We start from the raw sequence: 17,829 nt of genomic DNA on the forward strand, positions 1-17,829 counted from the left end.
CAGTAAGCTCACAATGCATCGCATCCGCAATACATTGTGAGCTTATAGATCTGCTATTTCCGGCGAGCGACACCGTTGTTTACAACAATGTATAAATCAGTCTTAATGATTAATTATTGGCTCTTGTGTGGGCGTGCAGGAGAGCTCTTGAGGTACAAAAGGTTCATTTATGTGAATACATAAATGTTGGTATCAAAAGGTTCAAGATTCTAACAAGACTTTTCAGCTGGATGGAAGAATAATTGGGTAGAACATTTCTTGGGCTACATGCAACAATAACCTGTTTAGTTAAAGCCACTTGAAATTGCAGGCAGCGGCATTAAGTCTATTTTAATCATGAAATATTCTTATTACTAATAATCAGTTGTATCTCTGAGGCAAGAAATGAACACAAAACACAAGGATATCATGGCAAATCTGACGATAGAATGGGACATAGGTATGTTTGCAGTAACTGAAATTAAGGTAATATTTCTTAAGCTAAATTGCACAAAAATAAGCACTTACAAAATAAGTATTGTAATGACGAAAACATACTTCAAAGTCACTCAGACTACAAAGTCATCACGTCTGCATGTGTGTGTCATCACGGCTGCATGTGTGTGTCATCATGGCTGCATGCGTGTCATGGCTGTGTGTCTGTCAACATGGCTACAGATGGGTCATGTCATGGCTGTGTGTATGCCATCATGGCTTCGTGTGTGGCTGCGTGTCTGTCAACATGGCTACAGATGGGTCATGTCATGGCTGTGTGTCCTCATGTATGTCATGCAGACACATGAGTCTCAGATAGGTGTCGTTCCGTTCATATTGGTGGGACGTCCTCTTCCTCTTGCTCCTATACCTCTGCGACGCAGTGAATGCAGTGCCACAGCGCAGCAGCCCCTCAGCAGGGAGCCAATATGATACATGGGCCTGACCTCGCGCTGAGCCCCTTGGCACAGCCATGCCACCGTAGGGACCATGGGCATGGCCAATGCCAGCAGGTCTACCATGAAGTACCTGCTCCAGTGGCATCGCTGTGGCAAAAGCGCCTCCTCCTCCCCGACTCCATCTGCCCCCTCACCCTCCTCTTCCTCCTCCTCTCCCTCCAGCTCCACTACCGTAGCGTCCTGCCTCTGTGATGGCTGAACTAAAGGTTGTGGCTGGCAGGTTTGGGGCACAGTTGGCACCCTTGTCATCTCCACTGGCTTCGGCTCTAAGCTGTAGGAGAGGTCAGGCGGTGAAGACAGAGGTAGAGAGGGTAGGAACGCTCGTGCCTTTGAGTGAGAAACGTCCGCCGATAAAGAAATAATACTGAGCTCTTCGTGTCCACGTTCATCTGAAAGCCAGGTCATAGTTGGGCTGGAGGCCTGAGAGCGAACCTCTGGTTTCTTCTCTGGAGGCGCTGGAGGAGGAGGGGCGCTCGCTGCAGCTGCACTGGGAGGCTCGTCCTGAGGTAAGTGTAGGAACAGATGATGATGATGTGGGAGGTAGCCGTGTCCAGTGCATTTGCAGCCACTGCTGAGAGTGTGGCAGGAGTGTGATATTGGCAACACGGCCCCCCCACTGCACAACTTCTCAAAGGTGGGTGAGTGAGGTGCAGCCGAGGGGCCTCGGCCATGGGCGGCGGTGGGGGGCGGCTGCTCTGATAAGAGGGCCGCTTCCAGCACCAGGTGGGTTTGTCCCGCTGGCCGCGTCGCTCCACTGAGGTCAGGAGGGTTTAAGTTGCGCTCCACCTGTAGTGCCAGAGCCTCGCTGCTCAGCCGTGTGTACGTGGCGCTGCGGCTTAGAGTATTGGCCGGAGAGCAGCCGCAGGAGCGGGATCTCCCACCCGGCTGAGGTCTCTGCAGACCTGGGTATGGCTTGTGGTCGTGAGGCTCTGGTTCCCGGCTGCTCAGATTGGTCCTCACGGTTTCTACCACATCCTGAAGGTGCTGGATCTCTTTACGGGCCTCTTTGAGAGCCAGCTGGGCTTCCACGCGGTGGCACTCCTCCTCGATCCAGTCCTCTTGCATCCGACACAGCTGGGTCTTCAGCTCATCTATCTCACAATCCCTGATGGAGGAGAAGTAATGCAGCTGATTTAGCAGTAATAGATTTTTTCCCAAGAGCAATTAACAATTAAAGTGGAAACTTGCAACTTTGGATCAACTTGTTTGCAAATCCACGGAGTCCAGTAATCCGATACTATTAATCATTTTGTAGTTGGTAAAATTGCCTTTCCCTCTTTAGTATTCAACAATGAATGTAATAATCAAAAATGGCCTTCTTTACATCTTATACAGATTATTTTTAATCATTATTAGAAAAAAAATACTTGTGTTTGAGGAAACAGATCATGAAACAAAAAATACAAAAATTTATGAATCAGCTGTAACTGAACCTAGACGATAGAACATTGAATTTAATCAGTTATGTCCTTGGAAATTGGAAAATTGGAATTGGAAATTTTGTGTCGTTTTCAATTGATAGCTTTGTCAGACAGGAATATAAGCACTCACAATATCTGTCAAGATTCACCTGTGCTGCAGTCTGTCCACATGATCTCTCAACCTGGCGCGCAGGTGACGGATGCACACCTCCTTCTGTTGCAGGGGTGTGAGGTACTGTTCCGGGGTCGGGGGCCTGATTCCATGGTTGTCGTTGCAGGTGGCCTGCCGTGCCTGTCGCCTGAGTTTAAACCAGCGTCATTTGCATTCAAATGCTTCACATTATCTCAGAACTTTAATCACAAGTCCTGTTGCAACACACAATGATGAAGTAGTGAGTGGATGTTAAAGAACGGTTGACTGTGGTGTTTTTCTGGTCTGTGTTGCTTTTCTTGCTGGCAGAAACCTTGTACATTACTTTTTTTTTTCCTTCTTTTTTTCACAAATTAAATTATATTGTACTATGTCAGAGTTATGCATGAGTAGCAATACTTTTGATACATTCTAATTTTACTACACCTGTAATGACATGCCCAAAGTAGGGATGGCAGGTTGAAAGGGGTTAAGTGGGTTAAAGGGGTCTGTCTGTAGGTTTTTATGAATATTGAACCAATGAAAAGTATTTACAGCTTGTGACAAAATAATAATTGTATTGGATCGATGGGAATGCAGATTATTTTGTCCATTTCCTGAAAAGTAATGGTTTTGAACACAAGATTTCTGCCCAACAGCGTCTCAGCAACATTATCCAGGTTAGCGTCCAACAGGACACGACGTCTTGCTAACTAGGGGTGTGCTGAAATATCGATATTGCGATATATATCGATACGTCCTCCCGCGATAAATAATCGATATCGATTATTAAAATATCGATATCGATATCGGGAAAAGAAAATTGGAAATAAAATAATGTTGTTCATAATGAAGTGATGAACAACATGTTTAGAAAAGGAGGAAATGACAGCTAAAATAAAGCAAATCCCACTCTCACATTCCACAGCAACCAGAAGTACTGAATTACTGGATGGTGATTTGTCCAAACAGCTTTGTGGGAATACAAAATGCAGAATGCATTTCCCCAGCAGTGGACAAGTCCACTGACACCAGTAATAATGGTCAGTTGGTGGTGTTTGTGAGGTATTATGATGATACCAGTGATAATGGTCAGTTGGTAGTGTTTGTGATGAGGGTATGAGTCAAAGGGGGAGTTTATTGAGTATTCATTTAGTGTTTGAGTGGTGCAACCACTCCTATAGACAGCTATGTGTGTGTCCCTCCCTGTGTCCGAGCACAAAAATAGTTCCAAGTATTTTGTAGTTGCAGATATTGTGATATATCGTTGATGAAATTTCATACAATATATCGATATATCGTTATCGAGGGCCTAATATCGCGATATATATCGTATCGTGAGGTACCCATATCGTCCCACCCCTATTGCTAACCTTTTGAGCAGTGGAGTTCTATAAGTAACATCCTACCTGGGTGTACTGGGATATGTCCGGGCTGTGGGACTGCCCTCGTTAGCCCTGCCTCGACCAGGATACGTGTTGGTACTGGATGCATCACTGTGGGAATACCGACCTCCGCCACCAGTGCCCACTGAGCGCCTTGCACAGAGAGATCATGTTACAGACCAATCAAATACATTATGACATCATGAAAAGTTGTACAAACAACAGCACTCATAATTATATCACTGACTCCAGACGTGAGAGACAGAATGAACAATACCTGCGCTGACCTGCAGGGGTCTTACGAGGGGGAGGGAGAGACATTTGTGCTGTGCGGCGTTGATGTCTCCTGTACCGCGACTGTCTCTAGAGAGAGACACAGAGCCTAGGAGGCCTCAGAGCTGAACTGCACCAAGCAATAACAAGCAGAAACATGTCATTGCATTGTAACTGCAATTTAAAGCAGTGGCTATTTTAGCTTGTTACCTAAAAGATATATTACACACATATTATATATTTACACACAAACGATATAACACTGTGTCCCGACCCAAAAATTGGTCCCGACACACAATTTGGGATACACTAATATAAATCATCAGTAAACAAATACAGAGAAAATAGTTGCAACACAATGTGCTCCAGCACAGTGAGTGATCCATCAGAGTACACAATACACAAATAGCTTATATCTTATATGACATCATTCTGTAGAGAGAAATACAATGCAGCAAACTAAGACAATAAGATGGCCTTTCTTCACGTGTTGCCTCACTGGAAGCAAATGACAACTTTGAAAAATCGTCTAGCCACCATGTGCCCAAATAAAGCCTCCTTTCAGTGCTGACACAAGGGAACAGTGAGTTCACTCTCACAGTCACTGCAGCTGCATCCTGCATACATCCGTACCCTGGTCTTATAGCCTAAAATAAAAGTCATCCACCTTCAAATAAACTTGAAAAGGCCTGAAACAAGGAAAATATGACACTAGGAAGTAATTAAATAGACAATGAATGTAGTTTCTGTGGTCATCACACATTTTAATATTGCGACAAAGCGAGACTACTAAAACAGTTGAATTAAATGGAACACACAGGATGCTTTTCTCAGAGCTCCCTTAACTTTATACCTGTCATTGCATGGGTAGTTTGTATAATGTCACTGATGTAATAGTGTTACTGTGATGTATTGATTTTATTGTTTTAATGTTAATGTGGTATGATATGCCTCCATTTCTTCTCTTGCCAGAACAGAACAGTGTTGTTCTGCTTTTCTATGTCTTAGGAAATGTCAGCAGCAATTTCAGCATTTCATATTAGGAACTTCCAAAACAACATTTATACTTCAATAATGTATTAATTATTTTCAGAGGCACCCACCAGTGGGACTCAATATCTGTAAATATTAAATTCAGAAGCAAATATATCTTAAATGAATATTAATGAAAGAGTCCACACAACTGGAATGATCAACATGTTTAACCTATGTTGCTATATTGTCTATTGTCTATATTATCTAATTATCATTGGCATTTTAATAATAATAAACTTTATTTTTAATAGTGCAATTAGGTTTTGACTGATGAGTGTCAGTTGTTAACTTGTTTGTATGTATATTGTGTGTTGTTTTATGTTGTGGACCCCAGGAAGACTATAGTGACTGTGGAAACAAATGGAGATCCAAATAAAGAATAGTAGGACCTTCAAATGAGATAGTTCAAATGTACCGACATGTTTGTGGCTGGTAATTCACCACCATGTGTTTGCTGTAATATCTATTGAATATTTAAGTAATTTACATACTAAAGCTAAACAAAATGAAACCTTAATTTTATAGTCCATCATGCGGTGGTGTTACTTACTGACATGAAGTTATTTTGTGGGGAAAAATTAGGATTTAGCCATGTACGTACAGCATGTCATTTAGACATGGGGCAGGTTATGTTAGAACTTGTAGACTTGTATTTTTGCTTGACTAAATGCTATGAATTTATTGTTATTGTAGTTAGACTATATTGGATATATGCAAAGATCATGTGTGCTGTCAAATGGATAAGCCTAATGTGCAAATGGCAGTATCTTGTAGAATTGACTATTGTCATTTGTCATTGAGTTGATTAAAAGCTGAGATCACGGGCACGGTGGCCTGGGTTCGATTCCTGCTGGGGACGCTGTGGGCGCTGCATGGGGGCGTGTTTCCTCCTCCGGGTCATCAGTGCCCATACCCGAGGCGGGGTTGGCGAAAGGGCCTTTCTGTGTGGAGCATGCATGTTCTCCCTGTGAACCCTAGGGTATGTACCCTCACAAAAAACATGCAGTAATCCTGGTCTCTAAACTACCTCCCCCTGGCCAGCCGGGGCGCCTGATGGAGGGGAAAGGACTGGTCGGAATAACGTGTTCCTTCCACGCGCTACGTCCGGCCGGGAAAACTCTCCCCTGTCAGGTGAAAAGATGCAGCTTGGACTCCTCATGCATTGAAGGAAGCATGAGGTCAGTCCGCTGCCCTTCCCAGGTTGGCAGAGCAAGTGTAGCGCCCAGGATTACATTAGATAATTGACACTGGGTGAAAAAAAGGGTTGCAAAATCGTGGGATAAAAATTATATATATATAAAAAAATCACACCCGTGTGAACTGAGTGGTGCAACTCCCCTCTCCCCCTGCCTCTCTCTCTCTCTGTCTCTCTCTCTCTCTCTCTCTGTAATTAGCAGGCAACAGTGCAACACTATCTCTCTCTCTCTGTTTCTGGCACAACAGCGCCACTTTTGCCCCTGCTGGTCTGGTACTCTAAACATAGTCACATAGGTTAGGACATAGGTTCCTTGGAGTGGTTGCACCACTCAAAAAAAGAAGCTGAGATCACACTGTGATTAGTGTGATATGCACAGCTGGAGGAAATTACAGTTATCTTTATGTGGATAATGTAGTAGAAAAAGGAAAAAATAGAGAGGCCAGAATTTGTACGAACAGAGACATAAGTTCATAACATAAAGACGTGTGTGTGCGTGTGTGTGTGTGTGTGTGTGTGCGTGTGTGTGTGTGTGTGCGTGCGTGTGTGCGTATACGCGTGTCGTCCAATTTCTCTTGGTGCACAACAGGCAATGTGGATTCACCTCTGCGCAACAGGTGGCGAATACGCAATAATACGCAGTCATCTTACGTAAGAGTGAATATCAGTGATCCGCAAGGGACAGCTGAAGTTGAAGCACGTCCATATACGGTCCATACACAGAGCCCGCTGCCCGAGCTCTTTTCATTCCATTTCAACTCCACGATGCCAAAATGTGAAATGCTTTAATTGGGGGACCGTCTGTTGTTTACATCAAAGTGCGGCGGAGATGATACCCTTTGCCTTTTGAACAATCAATATTCCACTAAGAGATGGAGTTTACGAGCACCATATTGACCACACTGGTCGTCAGGGAGTCGTCACGTCAGGGGAGTCCAGCTGGACAGTCAGCGGGGAAAAGTCATATCTTCTAAAGTGCATACATGTGTATGCTGTGAATCAACAATAGTATGTAAAACACTGCCATTGCAAGTAATCTTCATGATCAGATTCAGAAATAGCTGACAAAACTAATTTAGTCCTGCCCTACATACGGTTATTCAACGGGGATATATACGATCATCTGCAGAGTAGACACAAAAACTATAGATCATGCTCGTTCAAGCCATTATAATAAATAATACATGTACAGTACCATTTGGTCAGATCGGCGAAGTTGTGCATCGTTGTGGTTGTGTGGGCAATGCATGCAGTCACATGTGGAAGATGGAAAAGATGGAACAGAACGGTGCTGATGAGGGTCCATTCCTGCAGCGGAGACGATACGTTGTAACTGCGTCTACTGCATTAGTGGCTCTTAAAGAGCCAGCGTCCGATAATCATTTCAAAATGATGAACAGGTGGGCATACATACTGTACTGTCTGTTACCATATTGTACATCTGTGAACTACCGTGTCTATAAGATCAGTTAATATACTGTAGTTAATACACAAAAACTGAATCGATTCATCGCAGAGCTAAATAGCTGAAAAACAAAACGACTATTCAGGGAAATAAATCACATGAATGTATCAGCAAATGTGTTATTTTATTATAACAATATATAACATTTAATATAATTTGTTTTTTCTTTTTTATATAGGCTAACCAGACCAAAACTATTTACAGAAATTAGAAAAGCCACAAACATTTGTTAAAATCTTTTTTTCCCCTCCAGATCAAATGAGCATTAATACAAATGTAAACAAATACAATAAATACCTATATTTAAATGCAACTGGATTTTAACTTGTGTGATTGCCTAACCAATGACATGGGAGGTATATTATTCACAGGAACAAAATATGGATTACAAACCTGAGAGATATTCCTCTAAGCTTGAGAACATATTAACACAATTGTAAAACATTTAAAATTAGACTGATGTTGAATATTATTTGTTGATGTCTATGGGATCAAATATAGGAGCCCCTCTCAAAATACCCTTTAAACTTTTCCAAAGACACATAGCTGGTCTAACAAAACGGCATACTGCAACATGTATGTAATTGTTTGTAGTAAAATCATTAATATAGTTTTGAGAGGAGCTGCAACTTGATCCCATAAACAAACTGCAATTGAGCTAAGCTGAAGTGCTGAACTCAGCCTTCAACACAACTTCAAACTGCAGACATAAAATAGTAACACACACCCCACCACCATATGTGACATCAGTCCTTTTCCAAGCCAACCCCCCCCCCCCCCCCCCCCCTTCAAAATAAATAAAATAATTGATATAATATAGAATGTTTTAAGCAAGAGGAACACACATTCATAGACATATTAAGACTGCCATATGCCAGGAGGAGGTTCTTTGTCAACCCACAAACCTCCATTAAATAGTCCATTTAATTTCACCCGGGGACTCTCTGACTAATTTTCCGAACCATTCTGGCAGCCAAGCTCTAGGGCTCAGTACTGTAACACTGCACAACTATGACTCATGGAATTTGGGGCCAGATGTGGCGAGGACGTCTTCATAGGGAGCGTTCTGGTACAGCTCGATGGCCTGCTGTTTCTTCAGGACCAGGAGGTAGAAGAAGGTGGATGATGCCCGGGCGCGAGAGCTCCGCTTACATAGAGACTTAAAGCTGAACGTGGTGTTGTTGCTGCCACAGTCCAGGTTCTGTGAGAGACGTGCATACACACACACACAAACAAACAACAAATTTACCACCACCATTCTCTAATAGTACTCTGACAACAACTCCTCTTCTCATTGTCGATGGTGTTGTACACCGAAAATAACAAATTTAGACGATTTCTCGTACGACAGAGAATATACTCCATGAGTATGGAGTGATACTGATTTTTATAGGGGATAATTTGAAAGTTGTTATTGTTCCAAATACAAAAGTCATGTAGCCTGTATCATGAGTCTTTATTATTTTCTTCACCCTTACTCTAAGAGTGTTGAGTAGCTTCTGAGTTTTTTGGGTTAGCCTCCTCTCCTCACGGTCCTGGGTGTTCAGGTCAGACTGCAGTGCAGGAAAACATCAAATCACACAGTCTGAGTCAGTTACACTCTAGTCAAGTATGCACTTCTCACTGGTGTGTGTGTGTGTGTGTGTGTGTGTGTGTGTGTTTTTAACTGTAAGCACCTGAGTGGGGATGATGGTCGATTGACTTTCCCTGTTCCGTCCTGATGGATGGACAAACATTGAATCCTCTGATGGAAGGCCAGAGTGTGAGAAGTCCAACCCATTCTCATCCTCAACAAGCGGAGACAGAGCATGTTTATAAACAATACACAGACAGGTAACAAATTAATAGAGTGCAGAAACATAACAACAAATTCGCTTCCATACTAGTGGACGGCATGATACAATTAAGAAGTGACTATGAAAAGAGTTTTGTTATTTTAGCGGGAGATACAGTCGCAAAGACTGCTCAATATCTAGTGTTTCAATAGGAACATTGACTAAGTGACACCTCGATTTCAATCTCTGGGAAAGACATCAGCAAATAGAAATGTTGTTAAAAAAAACACATTCAATGAATGATTGTGCATTAATGTTATAAGGAAAGAGAGCAACTCTTCCGCAGGTGACTAAATGCAGGATGTGATCAGACTGTCAGCAAGAACAGTTTGTCTGGCTGTGAGGGGCAATTTCCTGGCATTGTTTGGGTCCACTTAGAGAGAAGGGACACTGCAGATCAATGCAAAGTTATTTGGTGAGTAATCACCTTTATCCTACGATAGGTAGTTGATTTTTAAATCTCTGTGTTGTTATTCGTGTCCTTGTGTACTGTTTTGCCTGATTCGCTGCCTTTTTGTTGTTTTATGTTTTTTGCTATTATTCTAAACATAATGATGAATAACATGAATCATTAACTATGGCTTGCACGTGACTATGGCTTGTCACAAGATCCCAACCCAATTGATGAATACCTATGGAAGACACTTTATGTAGTTTAGTTTTAAACTACATAGATTATTGCCATCTTCAATTTATATTTTCAGCATTTTTTTATTATTTAGATAGTAGAGACAGGAAAGGACAGAGAGGGTTCGGGGGGGGGGGGACAACAACACACATGCAACTTCAGAATGGAACTGGGTATGTTGCATCTCCTTATAGTGTTTGTTTCCTGTTTGTCTTCCTGCACAGAGAGACATGCTTACTAAAGCTTACTTGTGCTGGCTCAATGCTGTTCTCGGGTGGGTTGCCATCGCTCACGTGCTCAAGAGGAGTCAGCTCAGCACTGTGCCTCAGTCTCTCAGTATCCACAGTCTGATCCAGAGAACTGAGCTCTGCAGTATGGAGGCTGCACTCTTTCTGACCTATACAGTATACAAATACAAAAAATGAATAACAGCTAAAACAAATACACAACCGTTTACAAACATTAATACAGACAGTGAATATTATGCAGATTCATAAGCTCTGCAAAAAAGACTTAGATGACCGAATTAATGCTCTAACGTGCACCTTCCTACCTCCTGCTCTGTGCTCGTCTTCATCACTCACTCTGACTTTCGCTCTGTCACCATTCTGGTTTAACATATCATTGGGAAAGAGCTGCAAATGCAAAATGGGTCAATAAAACAAATACATAATACTGTACATGAATACTACTAATATAGAGTGTATTCACATGCATAAAGTGAGTGGCAAAGTGAGTTTAACGTTGTTTAATGCAATCAGATAGGACTTTTCTGGATGTATGGGCTGTCAAAGCCAGAAAGTTCTTTACCACCCAGTAGGTGTTCCCGCATAACTTCCGGGTATGATGATGATGTCATGCACATATCCTCTATAACTACTTATAACTACTACATATAATATAAAGTTATAATTAAGATAACTTCAAAGACTTTCAGGATAGAGGCTGGCTGTTGACATATATTGTGCTTATATGATACGATCACGACTTATATGCCAACATGATATGTTCACATTGTATGAGGTTTAACTCAGGGTTCCCACACTTTCTCATTACAAAGACTTTCCAAAACGTCTCCATTACCCGCATTGAAATATCCATGACAAGTTTAGCATGTAGACAAATCGGGGGCATTTGCTATAGTATAGACAAAGACATCCTGACTGACAAAGCATCACAACTATACTCCATTTCCCTTTTATTATTTTACATAACTTAACCAGAATAGGAAAATGGGAATTTGAAATTCCATTACTTTTGTAGGTTTCCAAAAGAGTAGCAACCCTGTTAACAAATTCACTATAAATGTTTGGACCTGCAGTAACTGTGCATGTAGGACGTCAGTGGTGAACCGGCTGAGGAGTTTGACTGCTTGACCGTTCTCCTTCCACTTCATGAGCTTGTAGGTAGGGGGCGCCATGTCCAATGGGCCGATCAGGTTAGAGTAGTCTGCAATCTGCCGTCTGATGGCCTCGTTGGACAACTCCTTGACCTCGTCCACGACCAGCTTCCTTTTCCTCTTCAACCTCTTTCTGTCAGAGTTGGCTGAGGGGAGAAGATGCAGGACATTTGCTTGTTTCTCTATTAATTATGTTTCTTTGAGTGTGTTTCTCAGACAATATTGACAGGCACACTTGTCAAACAGAACCTCATGCACTTTAAAGCCCCCCTCCAGCAAATGTGGCACTGTGGTAGAGTGGCCGCCCTCTAAATCTTCCAAAGTATGCAAGTAGTAAACGGTATGTTTCGAAATTATTACAATTAAAGGGAGAGCGGTTTAAGCTTACGAGTCATAGTCACAGGCTCCAGGGCAAATCCTTCCTCCTCGTTGGCAAGCAAAGTGGTCTCACTCATTGTTTGAAGGTCTACCTCCATAGGATCTGATCTAGGGGCATCAACCTCCATAGGTTCTAGAATACATAAGAAATAAAATGTAATATGTCTCAGTCCTAAATCTCTTAATCACCAAAGCAGCGGTCTCCTTATGTAGTAATTTAATACTAATACCAATGGCAGTCAAACGCAGCTGTAATAATGCTAGAAGCTTAAGTAAAATATTCAAGAGACATTACCCTCGTTGATAATGTTAGTGGGGGTCTCTAGCAGTTCATTTGGTGGCTCCTCTGTGATGTTATCCTCTTGAAAAGCATTATCACTTGAGCTTGTTACCCAATCTGTAGTCATTAAAATAAAAAAACATCGAATTAGGTCATTCCTCTTTCAGATAAGGTGAGAGGTAGATATCATATTCACACAGCAGCCGTGACAGTAAAAGAACCATACTGTAAATTATAGGTATGGCCCTTGAGAGGAATAAAATCCCAGGCTGTACAATGTCATTATATAGTAACAGTTTTGAATAAAATGTATTTATTTAAATGTAATGATCTAGTTAGTCTACCAAAGAGCCCTAATTAGTCCACTGCCAAGCTTAGTCCATCCACTACCCAACTCTATTGAGAGACACTTAATTCTAGCCCATCCACTACCGAACTCTAGTCAGTCCACTGCAGATTTCTAGTCTGCCAAACTCTAGTCAGTCAGTCCTCTGTCAAACTGTAGCGTGTCCAATGTCGCACTCTAGTCTGTCCACTACCAAGCACGTCTATGCCGTTGTCTTCATCCCCAAAATTATCTCGAGGGTCAGCCAGGCTTTGGAAGGTCATGTCCATCAGTCCATGCGGGTGATGTGATTCACCTCCTAAAGCACAGAGGAAAGCACAATTATAGAATCAATAAGGGACTACTTTGATACACCTTTATACTGCCGGATGAAAATAACTAAACTTAATGGTACAGTAAATCAAATAAATATTACTCACACTGTTAATTAAAAAATACATCCAGGAACATTTGTTCTTACCAAAATCCTGTAGTATTAGAAAGCTACTGCTAAAATCTTCTTTGAGAGTGATCTCCTCCTTTCGACATTGGTTGCGTGAATAGTTGTCCTCCAGGTCGATATTACTTGTGTCCACATGAAGAAAGAACAGGTTGTAAGGGGCATATCAATGTGTACTAGTCTTTAATTAAAGAAGACATGGCACGAATAAAAGGTACAAAATAATAATAATTAAAGAGTACCGTGGGCTTGGCAGCTGAGTGTCAAAGTCAGTGAATTCCTCGGCCAAGGTGATGGCTTTCGTTGTGGCCTCAAGCGCGTCAGCAGGCATATCAGTTTGAGTTTGTCCTGGTAAGTTGACATTGGGGGGGGGGGGGGTCGTTTTGGGGGAGGAGGGCCCGGGGGCAGTCATAGAAAGACAGCAGTCAATAACTAATATTTTTTATAGAACTGGCACAGGAAAGTACAGCACCAAAATTCTGAACTCAAAATGGTTATTCAGTTGTGTGCTGTGATACTTAGAAAGGCTAACAGTCTAAATATAATATGACGCATACTTTCTGCTAGTGCAGGAAATTACTCTTGTTATCTTACTGGCTGATGATTTCATTCAATTCCGAATCCGATAAGATGAATATAAAATAACCGTCACCTGGTAAAAATGCCAGGATTGGCTGCTATTATTAATTTCCATGAAAACATGCACCATGGAATACAAACTCCAGTATATGGATAATTTTCACAAACAAATTATTTCACACAACACCTGGACTAGTTAGGTTTGAATGTGCACACACGACTATTACTTTTGTAAATTTCCAACCATGCTAATGTTTCCACTGACAGTGACAACACAAAGATAAATTACCTGGCCTGAATGCCACTTTAATCTTAACCAGAGCATCATTGCAGTCTGAAAGGAGATACTTGGCTTTTCTTGAGTAGATCCGTACCACTCCCAGGAGTAGGTGACTAGATGTCCGCAAGCCAATCCTCATCTACAGAAACACACAGAAACACACTTACACATGGTGATGCTACAACATAACTAGGATACCAGGTAAACAGGCCACTGGCCCCCATTTTATATGATCCGATCCCCTATTTATTTGTAGGACTCCAATCTAGGAACATGATTTGGTCTGATATGGTATGTCATTTGGACCAGAATTCCTGTCTATATACTGTAGTTATAGAGATAAACATACTAAAGTCTAAGTAGAGATCAGGCACGTACTGTAGGTGTGACACATAAATATATTGTACATTTATCTTGTCACGTAAAGTGTGTTGTGAACAGAGTTAAGTGAAGCTTTATTTTGGCAGAGGTGCAATGCAAACTACTACTTTTTGTTTTGTTTTGTTTTTTTGTTTGTTTTGATTATTGTTTTTTGTCTTTGTTAGTCTTTTGTCATTTAGTAATGTTCGTAACTTCGTAAGTGATCATTTTGTCTTTCGTTTCTTGGGGGATATCTGCATTTTCTTCTCTTTTCTTTCGTTGTTATTGATAATCTGTCCTCAGTGTATAGAGGCCTAGCCTCGGTCCCAGGCTTACTTATCTGCGAAAAGAAAAGCCTGGTCACAACGTAAGGCAGAGAAGCTATCGGCGGATGTATCCTCCGGAACATCCGTCAGATGTATTTCCCCCGGATGCGATATTTCCCGCCCAATAAGCCTATCTCACAGAATTTCCCCGCCCCCCTAAATACGCCCCCTTTCGGGGTTAGTGGTGATAGCGTGACGTCACTCCATAGACGCTCCATGTTAACAGAGGTAATTTAAGAAGTCTACAACTTTTGTTTTCTCAAGGTAAGGTTTGTTCTATCTGTTCGACCTGATTTACCATCTTGTTTGCTTCATAATAATATTGGTCTGTCACATTTTTACATTAGAAAATGTACTTAAGATTCTCCAGAGAAAAGAACGTGTAAATGCTCATGTTAAAGACACCACTATTTACCGGAAGTGGGCGTGGAAAGCGGGCTGTGAGATAGGCCTATCACAACACTTGATTTGTAAAGCATCAACGTCATTTCCTTGGGCGATACTTCCGCTAAACTCCCGCCCAAAAAAATTATGAGTCTTTACAGCGTAGGTCTTGCCCAGGGTGATAGAGGCCTCACCTGAGGCTTCTATACACACACACATTTCAAACAAACATGCTGTGTTCCGTCTGTGTTTCATGCTTTTCCAATGGAAGTCACGTGGTTTGAACAAACACTTGTGTTTGATTGCCCCCCTCCCCCATCAAACACAAGTGTTTGGTCAAACCATGTGACTTCCATTGGAAAGGCATTGAGGCGGCCATGAAACACAGACAGAACACGGCATGTTCGTTTGAAATTTGTGTATGAGGCCTGCGAGATAGAAACTTAATGACACGCACAAACTAAAAGCACTCACGTCCACTCCAACGAAAGCTAAAGTTTAAAATGCTTTACTTCATTCCAAATATTACAGTACAAACTTCCAATAAATATGTGTGCATAATAGTGAGCAAAATTAGGTCACAAAGTATCTCTCCCAGCTCCCCCAAGGTTAAACCAGCCTTCGATTGTACAGTACAAACTTCCAATAAATATGTGTGCATAATAGTGAGCAAAATTAGGTCACAAAGTATCTCTCCCAGCTCCCCCAAGGTTAAACCAGCCTTCGATTGAGCAGATAGGGACCATTATTTAAATTGTAACCTGCTGGAGGCCATCCACACTTGTCACAGTCTGTCACTCCTACTTTCAATTCCACTCCACTTCAGTCCTTGTCGCACACCTGTTTCCACTCCCTAGTCCCTCATCAGCCCAACAGTGTCGTGACATGCCCATTTCACTTTTCCATCAACCCACCACCAATAAAACTGGACTAATTTCACACACTCAGTTTATACTTTGTCGCCTCTGTGTTTTGTGTACTGCCTGCATCCTCACTGTAAGCTTTGCCCTTTTGGACTGCTGTCCTGCCTGCAACTTACTGTAAGATTTGCCTTTTTTGGTTATTCAATTCTGAAATCTACTCTTGTCTGCCTACTGTGGCTTTTCATTTATATATATATATATATATATATATATATATATATATATATATAATTGTTGTTTTACCTGTGGGGAGATGATGTCTTCAATGGTGCTTTCCAGGTTGCATTCAAAAACATGTGCCTTAGTGATTTTACGTTCCCAGTGAGCTGCCAGCCAGATTTTGGCTAAAGGTCCACGTTTGGACGCAAACAGCTGCGTGTAGAACAGCATGCTGAATCCTCCAGATGCTCGGTTCGGTTCTGTAACAAAGCAGAGGCACAAGCTTACACGTGTGAATTGTGAGCTTGCTCGTTTCAGCAAGCATAGTACAGAGTTTTAGTAAAGTATAGGTCAAATAAATACCAGAGTAAAGTTTGAATTCATTTCAGTCGTCCTTTCGCTACAGAAGCTACATTACTATAACAAATTAACAATATGTACTAATTAACTTCTCATTAGCGTCGATTGACGTGACGACGGTCTGTCCATTAGTTCATCATAATGCTAATATGGCTGCTATTAGCCTGTCTTGCTAAAATATAGTGAACTATTGACACTGTCACAGCCCTTTTCAAACACACTTTTCAAAGTTTTCAAATGCTAATCTTGTCCGTGTTACATTTCTAGTCCAACACGTGGCATCACTGGCATGTATTTATCGTTATATTACATTTACATGTTACATTTAAACTATGACTTCCAATTCACCTTTTAATGTTAGGCCAGCACCGCAGCAGCTGGACAATGGGCATGGAATTGATATCTCCTCCTGGAATCAAATGAAATTGCCGCGTATAATGTCACTGTACACTACGTCGCGAAACAGGGTCACGTGTCAAATGAACAGATCTTCAAGCAATCAACGCATCGCCACGCAAGACGTTTGTTGCTTGTAGATCTGTTCTTTTTTTTGACACTTGCTACGGATAATCCATTAGGTCAAAGTTATTTGGGCTTGTGCGAAACTGGAATGGTGGTCCGTCCGAACAACACCATGCAGTACGAGACTACGGTAAACACTTTTAAACGTCAATACAATAACTAGGCCGTATGATAGTGCTAATTGTGTAATTGTAACTATTAATGCATTGCTGACCAGCCTCCGTTTAATATTAACTTCAGTCCATGATGATCCGCTGAACTTGATGAATGAAACAAATTAGTTTCTCTCTCTCTCTCGCTCTCTCTCTCTCTCTCTCTCTCTCTCTCTCTCTCTCTCTCCCCACCAGGGAGTCAGAGACCTGGAGAAGACAGGACTCAGGAGAAGTCTGGACATCATGACAGCACAGCACCAGCACGTGTTTCTGTCTGGATGGGGGGGGGGGGGGGGGGGGGGGGTGGTGATCCTTTTCTCGGTCGGTGGTAACCAATATAAGGAAAATAATTCCACATTTCATTATACTTTAAGTAGCATGTTACATGTCAAACTAGGGGGTTTTCATGATGCTGAATCCATTCCAAGCATGAGTTTTGCACGGAAATACTCCTTGGGCTAAATTCGGCCATAGCCACTTTCCCAAATGGGCTGACCTCATCACATTTGTGATGACGGCTATGGGCATTTTTAGGCAAAGGAGTGTTTTTTGTGCAAAACTAATGCTTGCAATGGATTCAGAATCTTGAAAACCCCTATAGTTTGACATCACATGCTACTTAAAGTATAATGAAATGTGGAAT

General features: G+C 41.8%; 2 protein-coding genes across 5 annotated transcripts; both read right to left on the reverse strand.

Annotated features, from left to right (window-relative positions):
- Positions 1-785: 785 nt before the first annotated feature.
- snpha (syntaphilin a) lies at positions 786-4,189 on the reverse strand (the record flags this gene model as incomplete). Its single annotated transcript, XM_079515106.1, has 4 exons — positions 786-2,037; positions 2,503-2,652; positions 3,893-4,021; positions 4,146-4,189. The coding sequence occupies 4 exons, from the start codon at positions 4,187-4,189 to the stop codon at positions 786-788; spliced, it is 1,575 nt and encodes a 524-aa protein (XP_079371232.1).
- Positions 4,190-8,675: 4,486 nt separating this feature from the next.
- On the reverse strand, positions 8,676-16,956 carry rad21l1 (RAD21 cohesin complex component like 1). Of its 4 annotated transcripts, none has more exons than XM_079489102.1 (14): positions 16,861-16,956; positions 16,237-16,412; positions 14,010-14,139; positions 13,384-13,489; positions 13,163-13,266; positions 12,896-13,000; positions 12,372-12,473; positions 12,087-12,209; positions 11,615-11,844; positions 10,853-10,934; positions 10,548-10,696; positions 9,513-9,623; positions 9,315-9,389; positions 8,676-9,037 (listed from the first exon to the last, which is right to left on the reverse strand). In XM_079489102.1, exons 2-14 carry the CDS (start codon positions 16,381-16,383, stop codon positions 8,846-8,848), a joined length of 1,656 nt encoding a protein of 551 aa, XP_079345228.1. In that variant the 5' UTR covers positions 16,384-16,412; positions 16,861-16,956; the 3' UTR covers positions 8,676-8,845. The 4 variants fall into 4 exon arrangements, with proteins under 4 accessions (XP_079345228.1, XP_079345229.1, XP_079345231.1 ...); XM_079489103.1 differs by lacking the exon at positions 16,861-16,956 and adding an exon at positions 16,516-16,644; XM_079489105.1 differs by lacking the exon at positions 12,896-13,000.
- Positions 16,957-17,829: the final 873 nt, after the last annotated feature.

This window comes from Electrona antarctica, assembly GCF_951216825.1.
Source record: "Electrona antarctica genome assembly, chromosome: 2".
Lineage (NCBI taxonomy): Eukaryota > Metazoa > Chordata > Actinopteri > Myctophiformes > Myctophidae > Electrona > Electrona antarctica.